The 18270-nt window shown below is 37.2% G+C and overlaps 1 protein-coding gene across 1 annotated transcript in view; it reads left to right on the top strand.

Annotated features, from left to right (window-relative positions):
- Positions 1-18270, top strand: part of CCND2 (cyclin D2) — a 39139-nt gene that overhangs the window by 8935 nt on the left and 11934 nt on the right. Inside the window, exon 4 of the mRNA XM_051963346.1 lies at positions 12308-12453. Coding sequence (XP_051819306.1) covers positions 12308-12453 — 146 coding nt within the window. The remainder of the gene's footprint in view (positions 1-12307; positions 12454-18270) is intronic.

The following is an 18270-nucleotide window of genomic DNA, read 5'->3' as shown; positions in this document are numbered from 1 at the left end:
AACTTTATTGCTATCCCAAAATCTGATGAAGGGATGCCATCCTCTTTTGTCTTTCTCTTGTATGATATGGACTTTGGAGTGTAGCTTTACAATCTCAGGTTCCCAACATTTTATTCCATAGTACAGAATTCTCATTTTCCTTGGTTTTCTCAGGATGTCATTCCCTCGTAGCCTAATCTATTCGATGCAGAATATATGCTATATGTTTAGGTTGAAAGATGGTGACTTCTGTTCCAGTAATCCTACTGGTCTATTCTGAAAACCCCCGACAAGTTAGACTGAACCATCTTTTTAGACTAAATAATTTTCCTCTTTCTTCTTTTCTGCTTTGACTTCCTCCATAGAGGTCAATCCCTCTGTGACTCATTATCTTGTTCTCCTCCTATCCTTCCTTTCCTCTCTGTTAATCATACAGCACTGTAGGGGTGAGGTTAACTTGTCCTTTCTCTGATCCTACGATGGCTGACCCCAGTTTCTAAGCTCCCTCACTGCCTAGCTGTTGGGAGCCAAAAAACCATTATTGTCCTTATATCCCTACTGACTTTTTTCTATGATAGATCCTCTTCTACTTTAACCTCTGCAAATCACTGGGTCTTAAAAAGAGTTTTCTCATGTATAAAAATGAGGGAGTTGGATTACAAGATCAGTAAGGTCCCTTCCAGGTTGAAATGCTATAATCTCTATGATTGCAGGGAACAGAGCAATTTCCCCAAAGGACAGGCCCCCTTAATTTCACACCTATTCTAAAATATAGCAGTCCTTTCCTGGCTTCCTTAGCTAGCTGATTACACTTAACTCTTCATCAGAACTAAAGACCATAACCTATTGAGTCAAAACAATAGATTCAGTTCAAACAGAACCTACTGTGAGAAATACCAATCAAAATGTTTTGCCCTCAAGAGAGTTTTTTCTCTGCTTAGTAAGAAAGGGACATAAACAGGAAAAGACCTATTAGGAAGTATAAATACTGTGCAAACTGAGGATTTAGTTAGGTAGGATTCATCTCAGAAAGCCTCATAGAGAGAAAGCTTGTTGGGTATGAAAATAACCATATTATTATAGAGTTTTAATTTAATTGTCTGTTAATGTTTAATACTATGCAAGACATTACACAGATATGTCCCAGACCTGGACTAAGGGCTTACAGGTTAGGGTGTTGTTGGGAAGAAAGCTAACGTCTCAGGATATTAGCTTTCCATGATTCTAGCTCCTGGGATTAATGGATATATGAACATATGAGCACTTAGCACTGTACTTTGCATATGGTATCTGGGGTGCAGGTACCACACACCTGCTAAGGTTCAGGTAAATTATATATCAAGAACTAGACCTTTTAACTAGTCCATTCTTTCCCTCTTGCTCTTGTGTCTTTCCTTTCCTCCTTGGTATATTAGGGGTAATGATCAACCACCAGCAAAATGAGGGATCTTCTGAGCTACTTGTTGACTCCAGAGCCAGTCATCAGGCCAGATCATGGAATAGATGGCTGTGAAAAAGAACTGGTGGTGATTTCAATAAGTGGTGATAGAGAGAGTATATGTGTGTGAAAGGGCAAGATAGGGGAAATAACAGAGAGGCCAGAGGAAGGGAAGTGAGACCTTCCAGTGTGTATGATTTAGGAATAAGATCCTACTTTTTCCTTTCTTAATTGAGCCTGGCCTTAAATGGCCATCAAGGTAGATTTGACTTTTAAGACACCTGAATTCCCACTGGAATCTGAGGCAAATCTCATGCCATCCTTAGATTTACCCTTGATGAATGAAGGCCCCTGGGTGAATACCTTTTTAACAAGTGTTAAGGCCAGTCACTTTTCTCCCCTAGAGTACATCCCCCAGGAATTAAACATCAGCTCTTGGACTTCATATTTCCAGGTTTGGCAACAATAATAATAACTTGCATTTATATCACACTCATAAAGTGCTTTTATGTGTAATAATTGACTATCCTGTGGGTCATAGGTTTAGACATAGAAGGGAGCTGGGACTTGTCAATGGGACTCATAGAATAAAAGAATCATAGGATTTTAAAGAAGAAAGAACCTTGAACATAATTTATTCCAAACCACTTCATTTTACCAATGAGGAAACAAGCTCAGAAACGTTGATTGGTTTTTTCCTAAGGTCACACAGGAAGGTGCTAAGGATTTGAATCCAAGCCTTTTACCTCTAAATTCAGTATTCTTTCTTTAAAAACAAAATGACAAAAAAGAACATTGTAGGTGACTCGGAATCCTAATTAAGGGCTTGGTGATTTTTGACTCCTTATGTCATGTTCATAGCCATCCAGTGAGAACAGAAGGACCAATGCCATCTCCTTTTGAATTCACCATTGGGAGGAAAGGAGAAGGTGATTAATACTCTTTCCGAAACCCACAATACATCCTGCCTCACACCCCTTTTGGCACCATGATCCTGTCCCAGGCTTGCTTTCCCTTTAAAGCTTTTCATCCCTTATACAGTCAGTGTTAACCTACTTATGGTGTGTTTCATTGGAATTTTGAACTTCTAAATCCTATGATTCGAAAATAATATTCCCAGGAAGTCAGAAGCAGGGTAAGGACTGGGCCCGCCTCTTATTAGCCATGTGATCTCAGACCATTTAGTTCCCTTCTCTGGGCCTCAGGTTGCTAATCTGTAAAGCTAGAGGTTTGGACTCTAAAGCTCCACAGGCTGTAATTAATGTGCTGTTGTGATCCCAGCCTGTATAAAGTGAACATCCTGGTTCTTCTCTTTCTTCCTGCCCCAACTTCTTTTTATGCCTCTGAGTTAAGTTAGCAAAAGCTAAACTTGGGTGTCCACTTCTAATCCTGCGCTTGGAAGCAGCAGGAGAGGTCTATATTAACTTCATTTGGGAGCCAGTGGTAAGGAGCATGGGACAGTGGTCCTAGCTTTTTTCTTCAGTCTGTGTCTTTCTCAAGGATGTGGTTGCTATTGCCTCCTAGTGGTTACATTGCAGAGCAGTTATGTCTGTCATTTTCTTCCATTTGTATTTAATTTTAAAATTCAGTATCTTTTGGATTGTAGAATTTTTGTAATTATTTTCTGAACAAATAGCCTAAGGATAATTATGTCTTTACCTTCTATTTGTATTGTCATAAAGATGGAACTTAAATCAATATATACTAAAACTAATCCTAATAGAGGGTCTGAGAAGCATTAGCATTCAACCAATGACCAGGTGTTTATTAAACATCTACAAAGTACCAGGGATGCCAATGCAAAGAATAAAATTATCCCTACTCGCAAGGATTTGAGTGTTTCTTGGTCTTAGAGAGAGACTTTCAATCAAAGTACTATCTATTTCTGTGGTGCTATTCTCTAATCAGTATGTTAAGAGATCACACTCTCCAACTCTAAAAGGAAAATTAAAGTATTTTTTGGACTTTCTTTGCTGTTTGTTACAAGAACCTGGAGGATTCTGAGGACAAAAAATGCTTGATTCTGTGTTCTGTCCAAAGTGACTTTAAGCAAATTGCCTAATGTATAAGAAGAAAGCCTGGGAGCCATCAGAATTGGGTTCTTAATGATAGCACTACCATAACTGGGTGTCCAATGGGCAAATTATCTTACCTGGGGGCTTCAATTTTCTCATTTACAAAATAGAAGTTAAAGGGATGATTGGGTTGCAGTGAAAATTTGATTTCATTTCTGGAACTTGCACCAAGTTGGTTGGCTGGAAAGTACTGCAGGAAATAAGAATATTTGTTCTTCTAGCCCCTGGAATTCTTGGCTTTCATTATCAGCATCTTTCTGCATCTCTGTCTTTTCAGTTGCTCCTCCACAGTCTATCATTAAGCATTTACATTATGTGCAAATAAAAATCAAGCATCTTTGCCCTCAGGAGCTCACAATCTAATGGGAGATTTTACATGTAAATGAATAGATATCTATAAGATCCATACCAATGGATTGGAGATGAGTCTTGGGTCTCTTTTAGGTGCTGTCCTTCTCTTACTAGAACAAGAGCTTCTTGAGAAAAGGGATTGTCTTCCTTTTCTATTTGCATTCCCAGCCTTTCCTGTGTTTGGTGCAAGGCTCAAAAAAAATTTTTTTAAATTCACTTATTAGATGGAGTTAGGAATTCAGAAAGGAAGTAAAATCATTTAACAGTCAATTAATCGACATGGATTTAGAAAATGTATTGCTGAGGGACAGCACATAGATTAGGATGACCTAACTATGGTTTTTTGGAGGCGAATAAAAATGTAAAAAGACTGGCAAAGTAATAAAGATTGTAAAGATGCTGTACAATAAACTTCATATTTTTTGGCAGAGTGATCCTGGAGATAATGAATAGGTAGCCAATGGAGTTTGTTGTGTAGAAATGTCACATAATCAGACCTACATTTAAGGAGGATTATAATGGCAACTATATGGAGAATGGTTTGAAATGTGGGGAAGACTTGGCGTGGAGATTAATTATAAGGCTATTGCAATCTCCATGCAAGAAATGATGAGGACTTGAGCTAGGGTGACAGCTGTGTGAATGGAGAAAAGGAGATAGATGATGGTAAATGGTATAAATAACAAAAAATTTTAATAGGTTGGATACATATCTTAAGTGAAAGTGATGAGTTAAAGGTTCACTTGAATGACCCAAAGAATAATGGTACCCCCATTATTTTGGAAAATTAAGAGAATTTCAGTGGAAAGCAAATGAGTTCTATTTTAGACATGTTGAGTTTGAGATTCCTCTAGAACTTCTAGTTTGTATATATCGACTTGGCAGTTGGCGGTGTGGGGACCAAAGCTTGAGAGAGAGTTCTGAGGCTGGTTGTATAGATCTGAGAGAGATTTTCATAGATATAATACAATATATTGGAGCTCATGAAATCAACTAGCTGAGATGAGAGAGAAGAGGGCCCAGGATAGAGCTTTGGTTTAGTGTTATCACATGGATAAAGATCCTTAATAACAATAACATTAAGCAATAGTCAAGATAGATAAAAAGTAACCCAAAAAAGAACAGTATCACAAAAATCCAAAGAGAAGAAAGAGAGGGCAAAAGAGAGGCAGGAAAAATGAGGGTTTAGAAGAGAATGTTACATTTGTTAGTTAATAGGTTATTGGTGAGAGCAGTTGAATTATGAGGTTTAAAGTCAAATTGCAAAAGGTTTAGACTGGAGAGGAAGTGGAGGTACCAAATATAGATGTCTTTTTCTTGGGAGTTTAGCTGAAAGTGGAGAGATGCAGGATAGCTATTGGATAAAAAAAGAGACCTCTAAGCAAATGGTCTCAATTTTTTTTTTTTTTTTTGGACTTCCTGGAAGTCACTGTGAGGCACAGTGGGTAGAATACTGGGCTTGGAGTCAGGAAAAACTGAGTTCAAATATGGCCTTAGATACTTGCTAACTGTTTGATTGTAGGCAACTTGTTCACCTCTGTTTCACCATCTGCAAAATAGATGTAATAGTAGTACCTACTTCCCAGGATTGTTCTGAGAATCAATTGAGATAACATTTTTTAAAGGAATTAGTCCAGTGGTTGGCACAAGCTCTTAATAAAAATTTGTGTCCTTCTTTCCTTTCATTTATTAGGGATCCAAAAAAGTGTGGGGGAAAGAGGCCTGAGGGAACCGTGATGTGATAGTTAACCAATTGGAGAGATAATAATAAAATAATATGACATAATTGCCTTGCTGCAGAAAAGATGTAACTAAAAGAATAGAATTAATATTTGCAGTATGTCCAGTCAGTATAGTTGCAAAGCATGAGAACAGAGCGGCAAGAGTTTTGAAAGTTAAGAATGTAATGTTGAAATGTATTCACCAGAAGGTCAAAATTGGAAAAGGAATAGGAGAGGGAAGCCAGGGCAAAGGTGATAGCCTGGGAAAGTACTGGGGTTGAAATGAGAATGGAGAACTGAATTAGGCATTTTAAGGTGTAGGAAAATAAGGAATAATGAAAGATTTTGACTAGGTAAAATTATATCAGAGTTCATAACAGTTAAAATACTTCTGGGTGGTATTAAGATCCAAGGTCATGACCAGTCTTATGTGTGTAATTGAAGTGAAATGGGGGTATAGATCATGAGAAATTAGTAGATTGAAGAACAGGGGAGTTAGAGGAGATAATTGAAGTAAGAGCCATATGTATGTTGGTATCCTCTAATACAAGGACAGAAGTTGGAGAGGGAGATGGAGAACCAGGTACTTAACTCATTAGGGCCACTGAGGAAGGCAAATGATTAGAAGGTTCACAGTTGTCCCCAACAATAGATGATGATAGTATATTCTCTAGGTATGTGGAAAGCCTGCTTTGGGGTGAAAAGGAGGAGCTCTGCAAAAAGGGCAGGAGATAGGACTGTTGAGCGGTGGAGGACTTCCAGATAATGCCAATCAAAAAGCAAGAGGTAGTCTATTTTGACCTCCATAGGTACTGACTAAGGTTTCCAAGACAGATTCCTTTCCAATATTAATAATCAAAAATTTTAAAATGCTTTAAGATTTATAAAGCACTTTTACAAATATTATCTCATTTTGTCATTATAAAACAACCCCAGGAGGGAGGTGTTAGTATTATTCTCATTTTACAGATGAGAAAACTGAGGAAGGCAGAGTCACTGACCAGTCCATAGTCACACAACTGGTGCCTAAAGCCATATTGGAATTGAGGTCTTTTATTCTGTATTTATCATGCTATCTACTAACTGCCTAGGTTAAGAGATTCTTAACCTGAAGTTGGTGAACATGATTTCTTTTGGTATGTTTTTTTAAAATATATTTTGATAACTCTATTTGAAGATAATGGGTTAACTTTGTAATCCTGTATATTATATTTTATACATTTAAAAATTATTTTGAGAAGGGATTTATAGCTACAGCATACTGCCAAAGGAGTCTGCCTCTCTTTTCTTAAGCATGCGTGCACACACTGAGAATCTTTGGTCTAAAGAAATAATGAGGTTTCAATATAAATTTCCCAAGTAATTAATAGAAATTCCAGTTAATGAGTTCTGATGGCCTGAACTGATTAAAACCTGAAAAATAAAGAAATTTCAGGAACATGCTAGAGAATTCCCTATCTCCTTCCCTCATCTCCTACAAAGATTTCTCCTTTTCTCCCAAAGATAAATAAGGAAATTCTTTATCCACATATTGAGAGAGAACTGAGGGAGAGTCCCCTGAATTCTCTCTGAACCATTTCTGTATACATTTCAGAAAGGTGAGAGATAGTAGCCATTTGCCTCCTTCCTGCCCTCCCAACCAGTGGAAGAGAAGATTTCTCCTGAAACTCCGCAGAAATATGTAGCTGTACTCTATAATCAACCCAGAAGAATTCTGTATCAAGACCAAAACCTCACTCTGACCCTAGAGATTTATAAAATGTTTCCTACTATCATTCCCATTGAGTTACAGAACCTTGGGAGGAGAAGTCCTTGAGAATAAGAATTGTTCCCTTCTTTGTATTTGGGCTCCCCACAGCTGGCATCTAATAAAATGCTTGTTGATTGCTTGGTAGGTTGGGGTAGAGACATTCTTGAGCCCCCTTTCCCTTTGTATATACCCTTACTGGGCCCCCCCACCCCACGTGTCCTGCCTTCCGAGTCTCGCTGGTATGGTTTACCCCTTCTCTCTATCAAATCCTACTCAAGTCCAGCTCTTCCACAAAATCTTCTTAGATTATTCCAGCTCACACTGAATTCTCTTTTCTCTGAACTCAACCATCTGAACTACCCCACAATTTATTACATCATCCCATTCTTTCTGACTAAGGAAGCTGCTAATATTAAGCTACTAGTTGGCACGTTGCCCAAAGCCCCTTGGAATGTTTCCATATGTCTGGCCTGTTTGAGGGTAGTTAATGTCCTCCCTTCAGAGTCCCTATCTAGGGAATCACAGGTGAAAGCAAGGATGCTAAAGCAAATTGGGGGCAGGGAGTTATTTTTCTTCCTTGAGACTATGCAGAGAACAAGGACTGTTGGGTTGGTCTGAGGCCAGGAAGCACTGCTGCTGAGCTCAGAAGGGTTGTAAGCATGGCCAAACTAGATAATGTTCATCAAATGCATTATAACTGAAGGACTTATTTGGGAGGGTTTTTTGTTTGTCTTGAGTATTGGATTAATTTTTTTGGTAGAGTGAATTTAAGTGAATTGCTATTATTATGAAAGACAATATGACACTCCTCCCCCCCAGCCATCATCTTGAAAATAACTTATTTGAGGCTTTCTGGCTCTGTCTTTTTCATCTTTTTTTCTCCCTAAATCTAGTAAGGAGGTTCTCTTTTTAAGTATCTTTTTAAGATGCCCTTTTGATTGGGACGTCTTCCAGTGGAATTTCATTTTTGTGATTATCTTGAGCCTGAGGTAAAACAATAAAATTTTACAAATTGGATAAGCATTAAGTACTTTTTTTTTCCGGTTGGAAAATTAGTGACAGCCCCCAGAGCAACATGTGTTAGAGAGAAAGCAGTAGAAACTAGATCCACTAACTCCCAATGGAATGTTCTTCCTGTAACCACAGGACATCAGATTGCTGGCCAGTTAAGTGGTAAAGCAGGATTAAAGTCTTAAATTTTTTGCATTGTTGGTGGAGTGGTGAACTGGTCTATCCATTTTGTAAAATAATTAAGAACTATGCCCAAAAGTCTGTAAAACTGCATATATACCCTTTGACCCAGAGATACCATTACTAAATCTGTAACCTCATGAGATCAAAGAAAAAGGGAAAATATACTCTATCTAGTTATTTATATTTATAGCGGCTCTTATGGTGGCGAAGAATTGGAAACTAAAAGGATAGGTAATGACTAAACAAGTTTTTAGAATATAAAAGTTCTTCATATTCTAAGTTCAATGTTCTTTCTCTTATACCATCCTGCCAGCCTGGGTGCCCTCACACTGCATATTGGCAAACTTTATGGGCCTGTGGTGGCCTTCACAGAACATTTCCAAGGATTTTTGACTCTTAGTCATTTCTTTGGCTCCTTTTCCATTTCCTGCCCTAAATCCCCTGTGGGTAGCCTGTCATCCAGAGAGCAAGTGAACATCTGTCCAGAGGTAACATAGGACTTTTTTTGGAGCTGGCTGGTTGGTTGGAGCCCAGCAGTGCCCTGAACCACTGGAAAAATCTGCCCCCACACCAGACAGTTTTCATTTTTCCCAGTATAAGATTGACTACAAAGAAGCTGTACCGATCATTCAGCAAACATTTATCAAACATCTATTATGGCCTCCGGGCATTGTACTAAGGGCTGAGGACACAGAAAAAGGCAAAATAAGATTTTGCCCCCAGGGGTTCACGTTTCTCCTGGGAATCAGAATATTCATACTTAGATTAGCAGGCATGAAACCGAGCTTTGTAGCTAACAGCTTAAATGTCCTCTTTGCAACTTTCCTCCGTTCATAAAAAATGAATTTGGATAATATGCTTCAACTTTCTTGCTTCATGCTTTCTCCAAATTTTCTTCCATACTCACCCTCCATGTATGCAGTTTTACTTCAATCAGTTAATTAGTGTGTAATTAATAGGAGCTGACCATACAAATCATCAGTTTGTTACACAGCAAAGTCCAGGCATTTGTGAGCTTTGAAAGCTCCAGTTCTGGGGCTTGTGGCAGAAGCAAGAGAAAGGCCAGAGTTAGTTTCTCTTCTCCCTGCCCCCAGATGCTTCCAGCCGGAGGCCTCTGTCGGTCTCGGATGTCTGTCTCATTTGCATTGTGAATGACACAGAGGGGAGCTAACGAGGTTATTGGGCAGAGAAACATTCTCATGTGACCCATGTGGAAGTAGACCTACAGCAGAGCTAAATGGGGGCAGGGGCATTCTTTCATTCAGCTTGGCAGAGCAGAGTGGGAAGGAAACAGGTTAGGATGGTACAGTTTTTATCCAAGACTGTAATAAACCTGAAGGGGACAAAGAAGGTGGAAAGGGGGAAGGACCTGCTGTCTAGATTAGTGTAGATGAAGCTACTGGGGCTCTCTGTGTTTCCTGGCTAAGAGTTCATGGATTAGGAGAAAGAATATTAGCTTTGAAAAAAGACTTCTTGATTCTGAATCTGGGGACAGGTGGGTTCCCATCCTTGCTCTCATATTTTCTCTTTGAGGTAATTTTGGTGAGCAAAGTACTTCCTTAGGGACAGTAATGCTTACATCGGGTTGTTGTGAGGAAAAGACCTTTTATATACCTGAAAATGTTTCATAACCTGGTATCAAAGTACAGAAGTAGCTGGAGCTTACATGTAAACCCTATCACTGATATTTAATATTGTTTTGATCATGGGCAAGTCACTCAAACTCTGTAAACTTCAATTTCTTTAACTGTAAAATGGATAATTCTTAACCTCACAACTACTGCTGTGAAGCTCAAATGAGGTAATATATGTGAATTACTATGTAAGTATCTATTATTTAATATAAATAAGTACATTAAAAATTATCTGAGTTGCAGAGTATGCTACAGACCTTAGTTTTCCTAGAGTATTTCCTTGTTCAGAATAAGAGGGCTTGGACTTGGAGGAGTCATAATTTAGAAAGTAGCTATCTTGGGTGATTCTTTAAAAACTCTCCTTTACCCTATCAGTAGCCTGACCTTAAAAATACTTAATCTCTGTGTAGTTAGGAATGTCATTGTCTCCTCCCCAGCAAGTAGAATTAGTAAGCTCCTTAAAGAACTGGAATTGGAGGCCTAGTGTTCTCCCAAGTTAATTGAGAGCTTTGTGCTTAATATTAAGCACTGAGTAAATGTTGAGTTCTGAATTAACTAAGAGTAAAGCTTCTAGGAGTCTGCCCCTAGAATACTTGTAACTGAGAGTCAGTTGATAAACTGTTAGTGTTAGGGAAGGAATATTACTTACATTCCTTTATGAGTGAATCAATAAGAATTTATTAAATGCTTAGCATATGTTAAATAAAGGTTTAAACAATGGAAATACAATAGACCTTGCCCTAATTGCACATTATAGTAAGAGCATATATAATAACACATTATAGCTCAACATAAGTAATCAGCCATGCTTTACTTTACACCTTAGCCGATACAACATCCCTCTCTCCAGTTCTGGAACCATAATTAAAACAATCAAATTAATATTGACACTGTTACTTGAAGCATGTTTCCAAACCAAATTCATCTTCCTTGCCCACATTGTGGGCAGCAATCACTGAAAAAGGTCAGGAAACAGTGGATTCTGTTGTTGTTGTTGTTGTTGTTGTTGTTTCTAACCTCACTGGACCCTTGAATTCTGAGACCAGCCAAACAGGACTACTCTTAGTTCTTCACATGTAATACTCACCTTCTGCCTCTGTCTTTGCACTAGCCATTCCTCCCTGTGACTGAAATGCATGTGGATTCCTTAAATTCACTGCTAAACCATCTTTCTTAAAGCTACATGTCATTCTGCCAGAGGCTTTCCTGATTTTCAAAAAACTACCATCCTCAATTGCTAATAACCTCCATCCCAAACTACTTTGCATTTATTAACTTTATGTTTATTGTGTGTGTATACACATACACAAATACATATATTTGTTTACATAATATGTATAAACATATATATACATGTGTATTTTCTATTTTATATACATGTACATATATATACATGCATAAAATAGAAAATGCATGTGTATATATATGTTAACAATATTATACATATGTACAAATATGATATGTTTCTGTGTAGATAAGATAAATACAGAGTATTCTTCTATTAGAACTCAAGCTCAGTGACTGGGGGATTGTTTTTAATTCTTTGTGCCTGGCACATTATAGGTGCTTGCTAAATATTTGTTGATTCATTATTGATTCAGGATCCCCTTCAACTCCTTTCCCTAGAGTTCTTATTTCTCCTGTAAAATGAGTATATTAATTTTTGCTAATCACATTGGCTTTTTGTAGAGAAGGCATGAAATGAATGGCTTCAACTCTGAACAGAGGCACAAAGGATATTAGATTTTCTCCTAGCTCATTTGGTGGGCTCTTGGGCAAGTTGTCCATATTTTCCATCTTTGCCATTGTAGATTATTCATAGGATGAAGAAGTGAAAAGGATCAAAGAAATTGTTAACTGAAACTTTTTATATACAAGCCAGTTTTAAGACCCTGAGAAATGAAGCGATTTGTTTAAGACCACATGGGGGCAGAATCAAGATTCAAAATTAGGTGCTCTTGGGTGGAAGGTACCTTTTGCATAAGGTTCCATTTTTTGGCATGTGACACTCCCCTCCCAGTCCATCTTGTCCAATAAGGTCTCCATTGGGGAATATATCTTTAATGAGTTTTCTACCAACATAAAACAATATGATTTTAATATGTCATCTTCCCCCAAATTTTTTCTATGTCTAATATGTCCTTGCACTTTTTTCTTATGCACAGACTTTAATTTTGCCATGTACCCACCCTCGATGATTGCAACTGGAAGTGTGGGAGCAGCCATCTGTGGCCTTCAGCTTGACAGTGAGGACAACTCCCTCTCAGACCATCTCACAGAACTGTTGGCGAAGATCACAAATACAGATGTGGTATGTAAGCCTCTCCCCAATCCCAAAAGACTGGGAATTTCTCTTTTTCTAACATAGGGAAATGGAAGTTTGGTTTTAATATTCACAAGTTGGATGAATTTCTTACAATTTTTCTTTTAAAGATTGACTTAGAAAGTGGTATTATTAAAAGTTCATCTTTTATGTTTTAGAGTTGTGTTCTACTTCCAGAAAACTTTGTGTGTGTGTATAAATATGAATCATCGAATCTTAGAGCTAGAAGAAATATATCTAATGTAGGGTAATCCCTATTCAGAATATAGACACTTTCTATAATAACTCAGACAAATGGGCTATACAGATTCTGTTTGAATAACTCAAATAATGGGGAACTCGTCACCTTTATACATGACCATTTACTGTACCTGACAAAACAGATCAATTAATGAATGATTTGTTCGTTTCACAAAAGGCTTCCTTTAAATGATCAGCCTTATTAAGACATGCAATTTAATGTGCAAAAATATGAGTAATTCATAACCTTTTAGGAGCACAATTTTCCATTAAATTGACTTCCTCCCAGTATCCGTTTAGAGTGCAGTGAAGCACAGTGTGAGAAAACCAACAGGCATGGGAAACTATGCAGCCTGATTTTCAGTCTGATATATGGGAAGCTCTTCAATATGGTTTAGGCAAAAAGAACTTATAACTGAAAACTCAAACTTAAGAGGCATGGTGATTGTCTTGTTGAGTGGCCTTGGATAAGTGATTCCTTCAGCTTCTTAGCTTCCTTACCTATTAAAAAAAAAAGATTGTTATCCATTCATTATCAAAGTGATAGATAAATTTTTAAAATTGATATTTCCTATTAAAATTCCACAGAATTCTTGTTGATTTTCTAATTTTCTTTAAAAAAAGAAAGAAAGAAAGAAAGAAAGAAAAGAAAATAACTTGATCAGCTGCTCCTCAGTGCATTTGTGATTCTAGCTGAAAGTCATCAAAAAAAGTGAGGTTTTATGCATACACAACATTTGATATAACTCCCTAGGAAACCTTCTCAGTTCACCATTTTTTTTTTTTTTGGTTTGTTTTTTCCTGAGGCAGTTGCAGTTAAGTGACTTGCCCAGGATCACACAGCTAGGAAATATTTTAATGAAGGTGGCTAAGGGAGGACCTACTCTCCTATTCTATCACTTTGAGAAAGTATCATCCAGAATATTCATTGCACAATGACAGGGCATGCTATCTTTAAAATAAAATTCTATGTACAAAATATATAAGACAGGATAAAGAAAACAAATAATTAAACTTTCAAATAATGTTTTTGTAAATCTATAGCATTTATATTTATGAGATTATATATAAAAGTTTAAACTTGCACTGAAACTTTAGTAGACACATATACACACACATACAGGCCCACAGAAGTGCTGTGGAAAGTATAACTTCTTATATACAATGAAATGTTATATTATTGTCACCTGCATCTCATGGTGGGGAATAGTGCAAAGGCCTCCCCCAAGGTTCCTTGTACTTATTCAAGGACATCAGGTTTAGTTTTTAGGAAACTTCACCCCAAAGGGAAAAGTAAGGCTTTCCTTTTACACTCTGGTGCTTTAGGCTCACATCCTGGCACTCTAAATAAAATCTCTTAAGCCTGTTTCAATTCCAGAATCTCCTCAAAAAGGATTAGTAAAATCCTTTCTAGACGTTATTCATTATACAAAAGTAGTAGAAATCAGGATCAGTGTAGCTGGCTTTCTAACCCTCCACAAAAGAAATGCTAAAAACAAAACAAACAAACAAAAAGTAATCAACCTGCATCAAAAGTTACTTTAAAACACAAACATTGTCTCTATTATTGAAGACCAGAAGATGAGAAAGAAAGACTTCCAAGAGATTTGTGTGACTGTCCAGTGGCTTTTCAGGTTCTAGATCTCCTGATCAAGTAGATACCCCCAGCTCTTCTGGAAGTGGTCACCTTCTCCTAAAAGGGAACGAGCCACTAGCACTAGATTCTGGAACTCCCAAGCTTAAGGAGTAGCTGCCAGAGCTATAGAAATTTCAATCTCAAGATCACTATTGGATCACCTATATTTCAGAAAGGAAACAAAGCAGGAGAAACAGCAAAATCTTCAAAGGTGGTCTCAGGTTCACCAAAACAAGCATAAGTATTCCCTGCCATGTAGAACCACCATACATAAATGAATGGTCCATCGGCTGTTTATTCAAGTTTCAAGTTAAACTTGTTATCCATTCCCAAAAAGGGAAAGGAAGAGCAAGAGTGACAATTATTTCTTCTTTTAAAACTTGGTAAAGAGTGAGCAGTTCTTTCTGCTTGATGAGCAGTCATCTTTAACACAGGTTCTAATTATGAGGAATCTCTGCTTGTGGGGCCAGGGTGTACAGCTTACTAAGAAGTGTCCCCATTCAGCAGATCAAGGAGTATTATCTTCATATGATTTTAAACACTGATTTATTTTTCTTCTTTAGTACTCCCAGAATACTTTTTTTAAGAGGGTGTGCTTTTGCTTTGAGCCCATATGAAGAAATGTAATGAATTACATCCCCTAAGGTCATGGAGGAAATCCAGCTGGGCAATTGGGAAATATTTTAGAATTTCTGACTATTAAGAACCATCTTCTGCAACCCTTCATTTTAAAGATGGAGATACCAAAGCCTACAGGTGTGTAGTGACTTGATCAGACATGTACCTAGTTAAAAACAAAGTAGAATTAGAACCTAAGTAGCCTAATTGCTTCCTGCTTAGTGCAGTGTGGGAATCATTTTGCTTCAAAGGTTAAGATACATAGCAAGGATTCTTAATTTGTTTTTTGTCATGGACCTTTTTGGAAACATGATGTGCAATCTTTGGATCCCTTTTCAGAACATTTTTAAAATTAAAATTTATTTATTTAAAACTTAAGTAAAAAAGAAAAAAAGCAGGAAAAATTTGCCATGTGTACAGCAGAATATAAAAGAGAATGCAAAATATGAGATGATAAATTTCCAATTCAAGAAAGCCTATATAACAAATACTACACATTGTGTTTAGAGTTGTTTGTCTTTTCTTTGGCCTCCTTGTACATTTTCTTTGTTCTCTGGTATGCATTTTTACTTTATTCTTTTTTCCCCTTTCTTCCCCACCACTTCCCCCAAGAAGGCTACAATTAAACACTGATATATATATTACACATATAGAGATATTTATAATCATACACACACACACACACGTATATATACATATTCATATTTATCTAAGTACGGCTAGACTATCCTTGTTTCTTTCTCTGAAGATAGATAACATCATCTTTTATATGTCCAAGTCTTCCTATATTTTTCTAAATTCACCATATCATCATTTCCTACACTACAGCAATATTCCAACCCTATTCTATCTAGTTATTTTAAATAGTCTGAAAGAACATTAATATGGCTGACATAAAATATAGTTTCCCTGTTTTTTTCTTTTGATTCATTTATTTTAGCTTTAACTTTATCTGAAATCAGTGATTGCTACCCCTTCTTTTTTATTTCTGATAAATTCTTTTTTTTATTTATTATCACAATTTTTCTTAATGCAAAAAAAAAATTTAAAGGAAACCAATTTATTGAAATATGTTATCAGAAGGAAAAAAAAAAGTTGCAGATCTCAGGTTCAGAACTCCTATTTTATAGGAAACATGGTGAGAACATTTGTCTTTAATAGTGCTTGAGAATCACCATGACAACATGCAAGAATGCAGGAAAACTTTACCATGACACATTCCTGGCATTCCATGGGCTTTGAGAATGTTCCAGTTTGGGAACAGGCTGCCTTGGGGCACCCTGAGCCCTTAAGTTAGTGTCTTCACATGAAGGAGAGCCTTGGGTGGCCACTCTGATCTCTCTGTAGCCCTGGTTTGAGATATTGTCTTAGAAAAATGCAAAGGACCACAGATGGTATTTAAAGTCTACCCTTCAGAATAAGCCTGCTTTCTATGAATGGTGTTTTTTGGTTTTGTTTTTTAATGTGAGCTCCAAAATATTAACCAGATTTCCCTACTATTATATAGACAGTGTCTGCATTAGGTTTATAGAACCACAGAATTTTAGATCTAGAAAGGACTTGAGAATTCATTTAGTCTAAAGCTCTCATTCCATAGATGAGGAAACAAGGACTCAGAGTAGTAAATTCCATAATTTTCCTTGGAGGGATCTTTGATAAATCTTAACTTGCTTGGTAACTAATTGATTCTTTCCTCCTGAATTTTTCCTCTCTGCAATCCAGATTCCAGCCAAACAGGCAAACTTGCCCTGATCTCTTCAGAGATAAGGTCACTCCCATGATTGGAGTTTGAACCCAAAGCTTTGTTTTGCTTTGTTTTTTGATACCACATCATTTTTTTTTTACACAGAGCTTCACTTTGATGGGCTTAACTCTTGAATTCTTGTCTCTTTTGTCCCTATGGGCATTGCCTTTTGGACAAAAACACTCAACATGGGGCCTGGCCCACAGTAAATGCTTTAAAAAGTTTGTTGAAGAATTTGCTATTGGATCAGTTTGGGGTTTCCAAAGCTCAAATGAATCTAATCCTTCTTGCTCAAGAGTGAGACTCCTTTCCCTTCATAAATACTATATTCAAGTCTGTTGGGCAACCACATGATATAGACAGCTATTGAGTTGTATTGCTTGGACATGTGTGGTACCTGAAAATGTCCCTCAATGCAGAAGAGGTTAAATGCTAACATACAGTCCCTCTTGGGTAAGGAGCTAAGATCTGTGTGGGCCTGGGATTAGAGAGTAATAATAATGATAACTTATAAGTACAATATGTTCTATGGGTTTTCAAGATACTTTTCTCACAGTGGCACTGCAGTATTAGCAAATATTTGTTTTGTTTGATTGTACTTATTTGACACGAATATTGTTTTTTCTTTTCTTTCTCCAATGGGGAAACAGATGGGAGGGGGAAAAAATTAATGTCTAATAATTGAAGAGAAAAAAGAAACAGTGCAGTCATCTAAAGTGGAGGGAAATTTTAGGTTCAGAAGGACTTTTTCCAAAGTAATCACCCAACATGTGTGTATTGAGCATCTTTAACAGTTCTAGATGCTGTAAGAGAATACAGAAGAAATGCAAAGTAACTTTCAGTATTCTCAAGGACTTCATTATGTAACTGGGGAGACAAGGCTTAAAACCTGGACTAGAATGAACAGTTGAATAGAGTTTCCTAATTAAACTCCAAGTTATGTGGTAGAGGCTGTTGATACTTTTAAAGGAGGTTAGGAAGGATCGGGACCTTTGATTTGAAGTAACACAGAAAATAGGAACATCGAACTCCTTCTAGAGACTTGATGAAATTATTCCAAGTTGATGTTCAGCTGTTAAGTACAGAAGAAACTCAGGCACAATTATGTAACATTTCTCAGGTGACTCACATTCAGGAGAAGCAGGAATCCAAGTTTCTGATTCATGGCACTGAATGTGGCATGTCATAGTAGTAACTGCCAGGTATGCACCAGGTGTTGCAAAATGTCTCAGAAATTAATTTCAGTATTACAGATTTTTGGACCTGAAAAGAACCTTTGGCAACATCCAGTTGGAAGATTCAGAGAAGGGAAGAAGTATTTCTGTAGCACTGATTATGTGCCAGGCACTTTGCTAAGTGCTTTAAAAATGTTATCTCATTTAATCCCCATAACTCTGGGAAGTAGGTGCTATTATAATCTCCATTTTATAGTTGAGGAAACTAAGGCAAACAGGTATTAAGTGGCCTGCCTAGTAAGTTTCTAAGGCCAAATTTGAATTCAGGTTTTCCTGCCTTCAGGCCCACTGCATCACTTTGCTTCCTCAAGCAATTGAAGTGAATTCCTTTT

The sequence above is a fragment of the Antechinus flavipes genome, chromosome 5, assembly GCF_016432865.1.
Source record: "Antechinus flavipes isolate AdamAnt ecotype Samford, QLD, Australia chromosome 5, AdamAnt_v2, whole genome shotgun sequence".
Classification (NCBI taxonomy): domain Eukaryota; kingdom Metazoa; phylum Chordata; class Mammalia; order Dasyuromorphia; family Dasyuridae; genus Antechinus; species Antechinus flavipes.
This window is presented reverse-complemented; position numbering and strand designations above follow the sequence as displayed.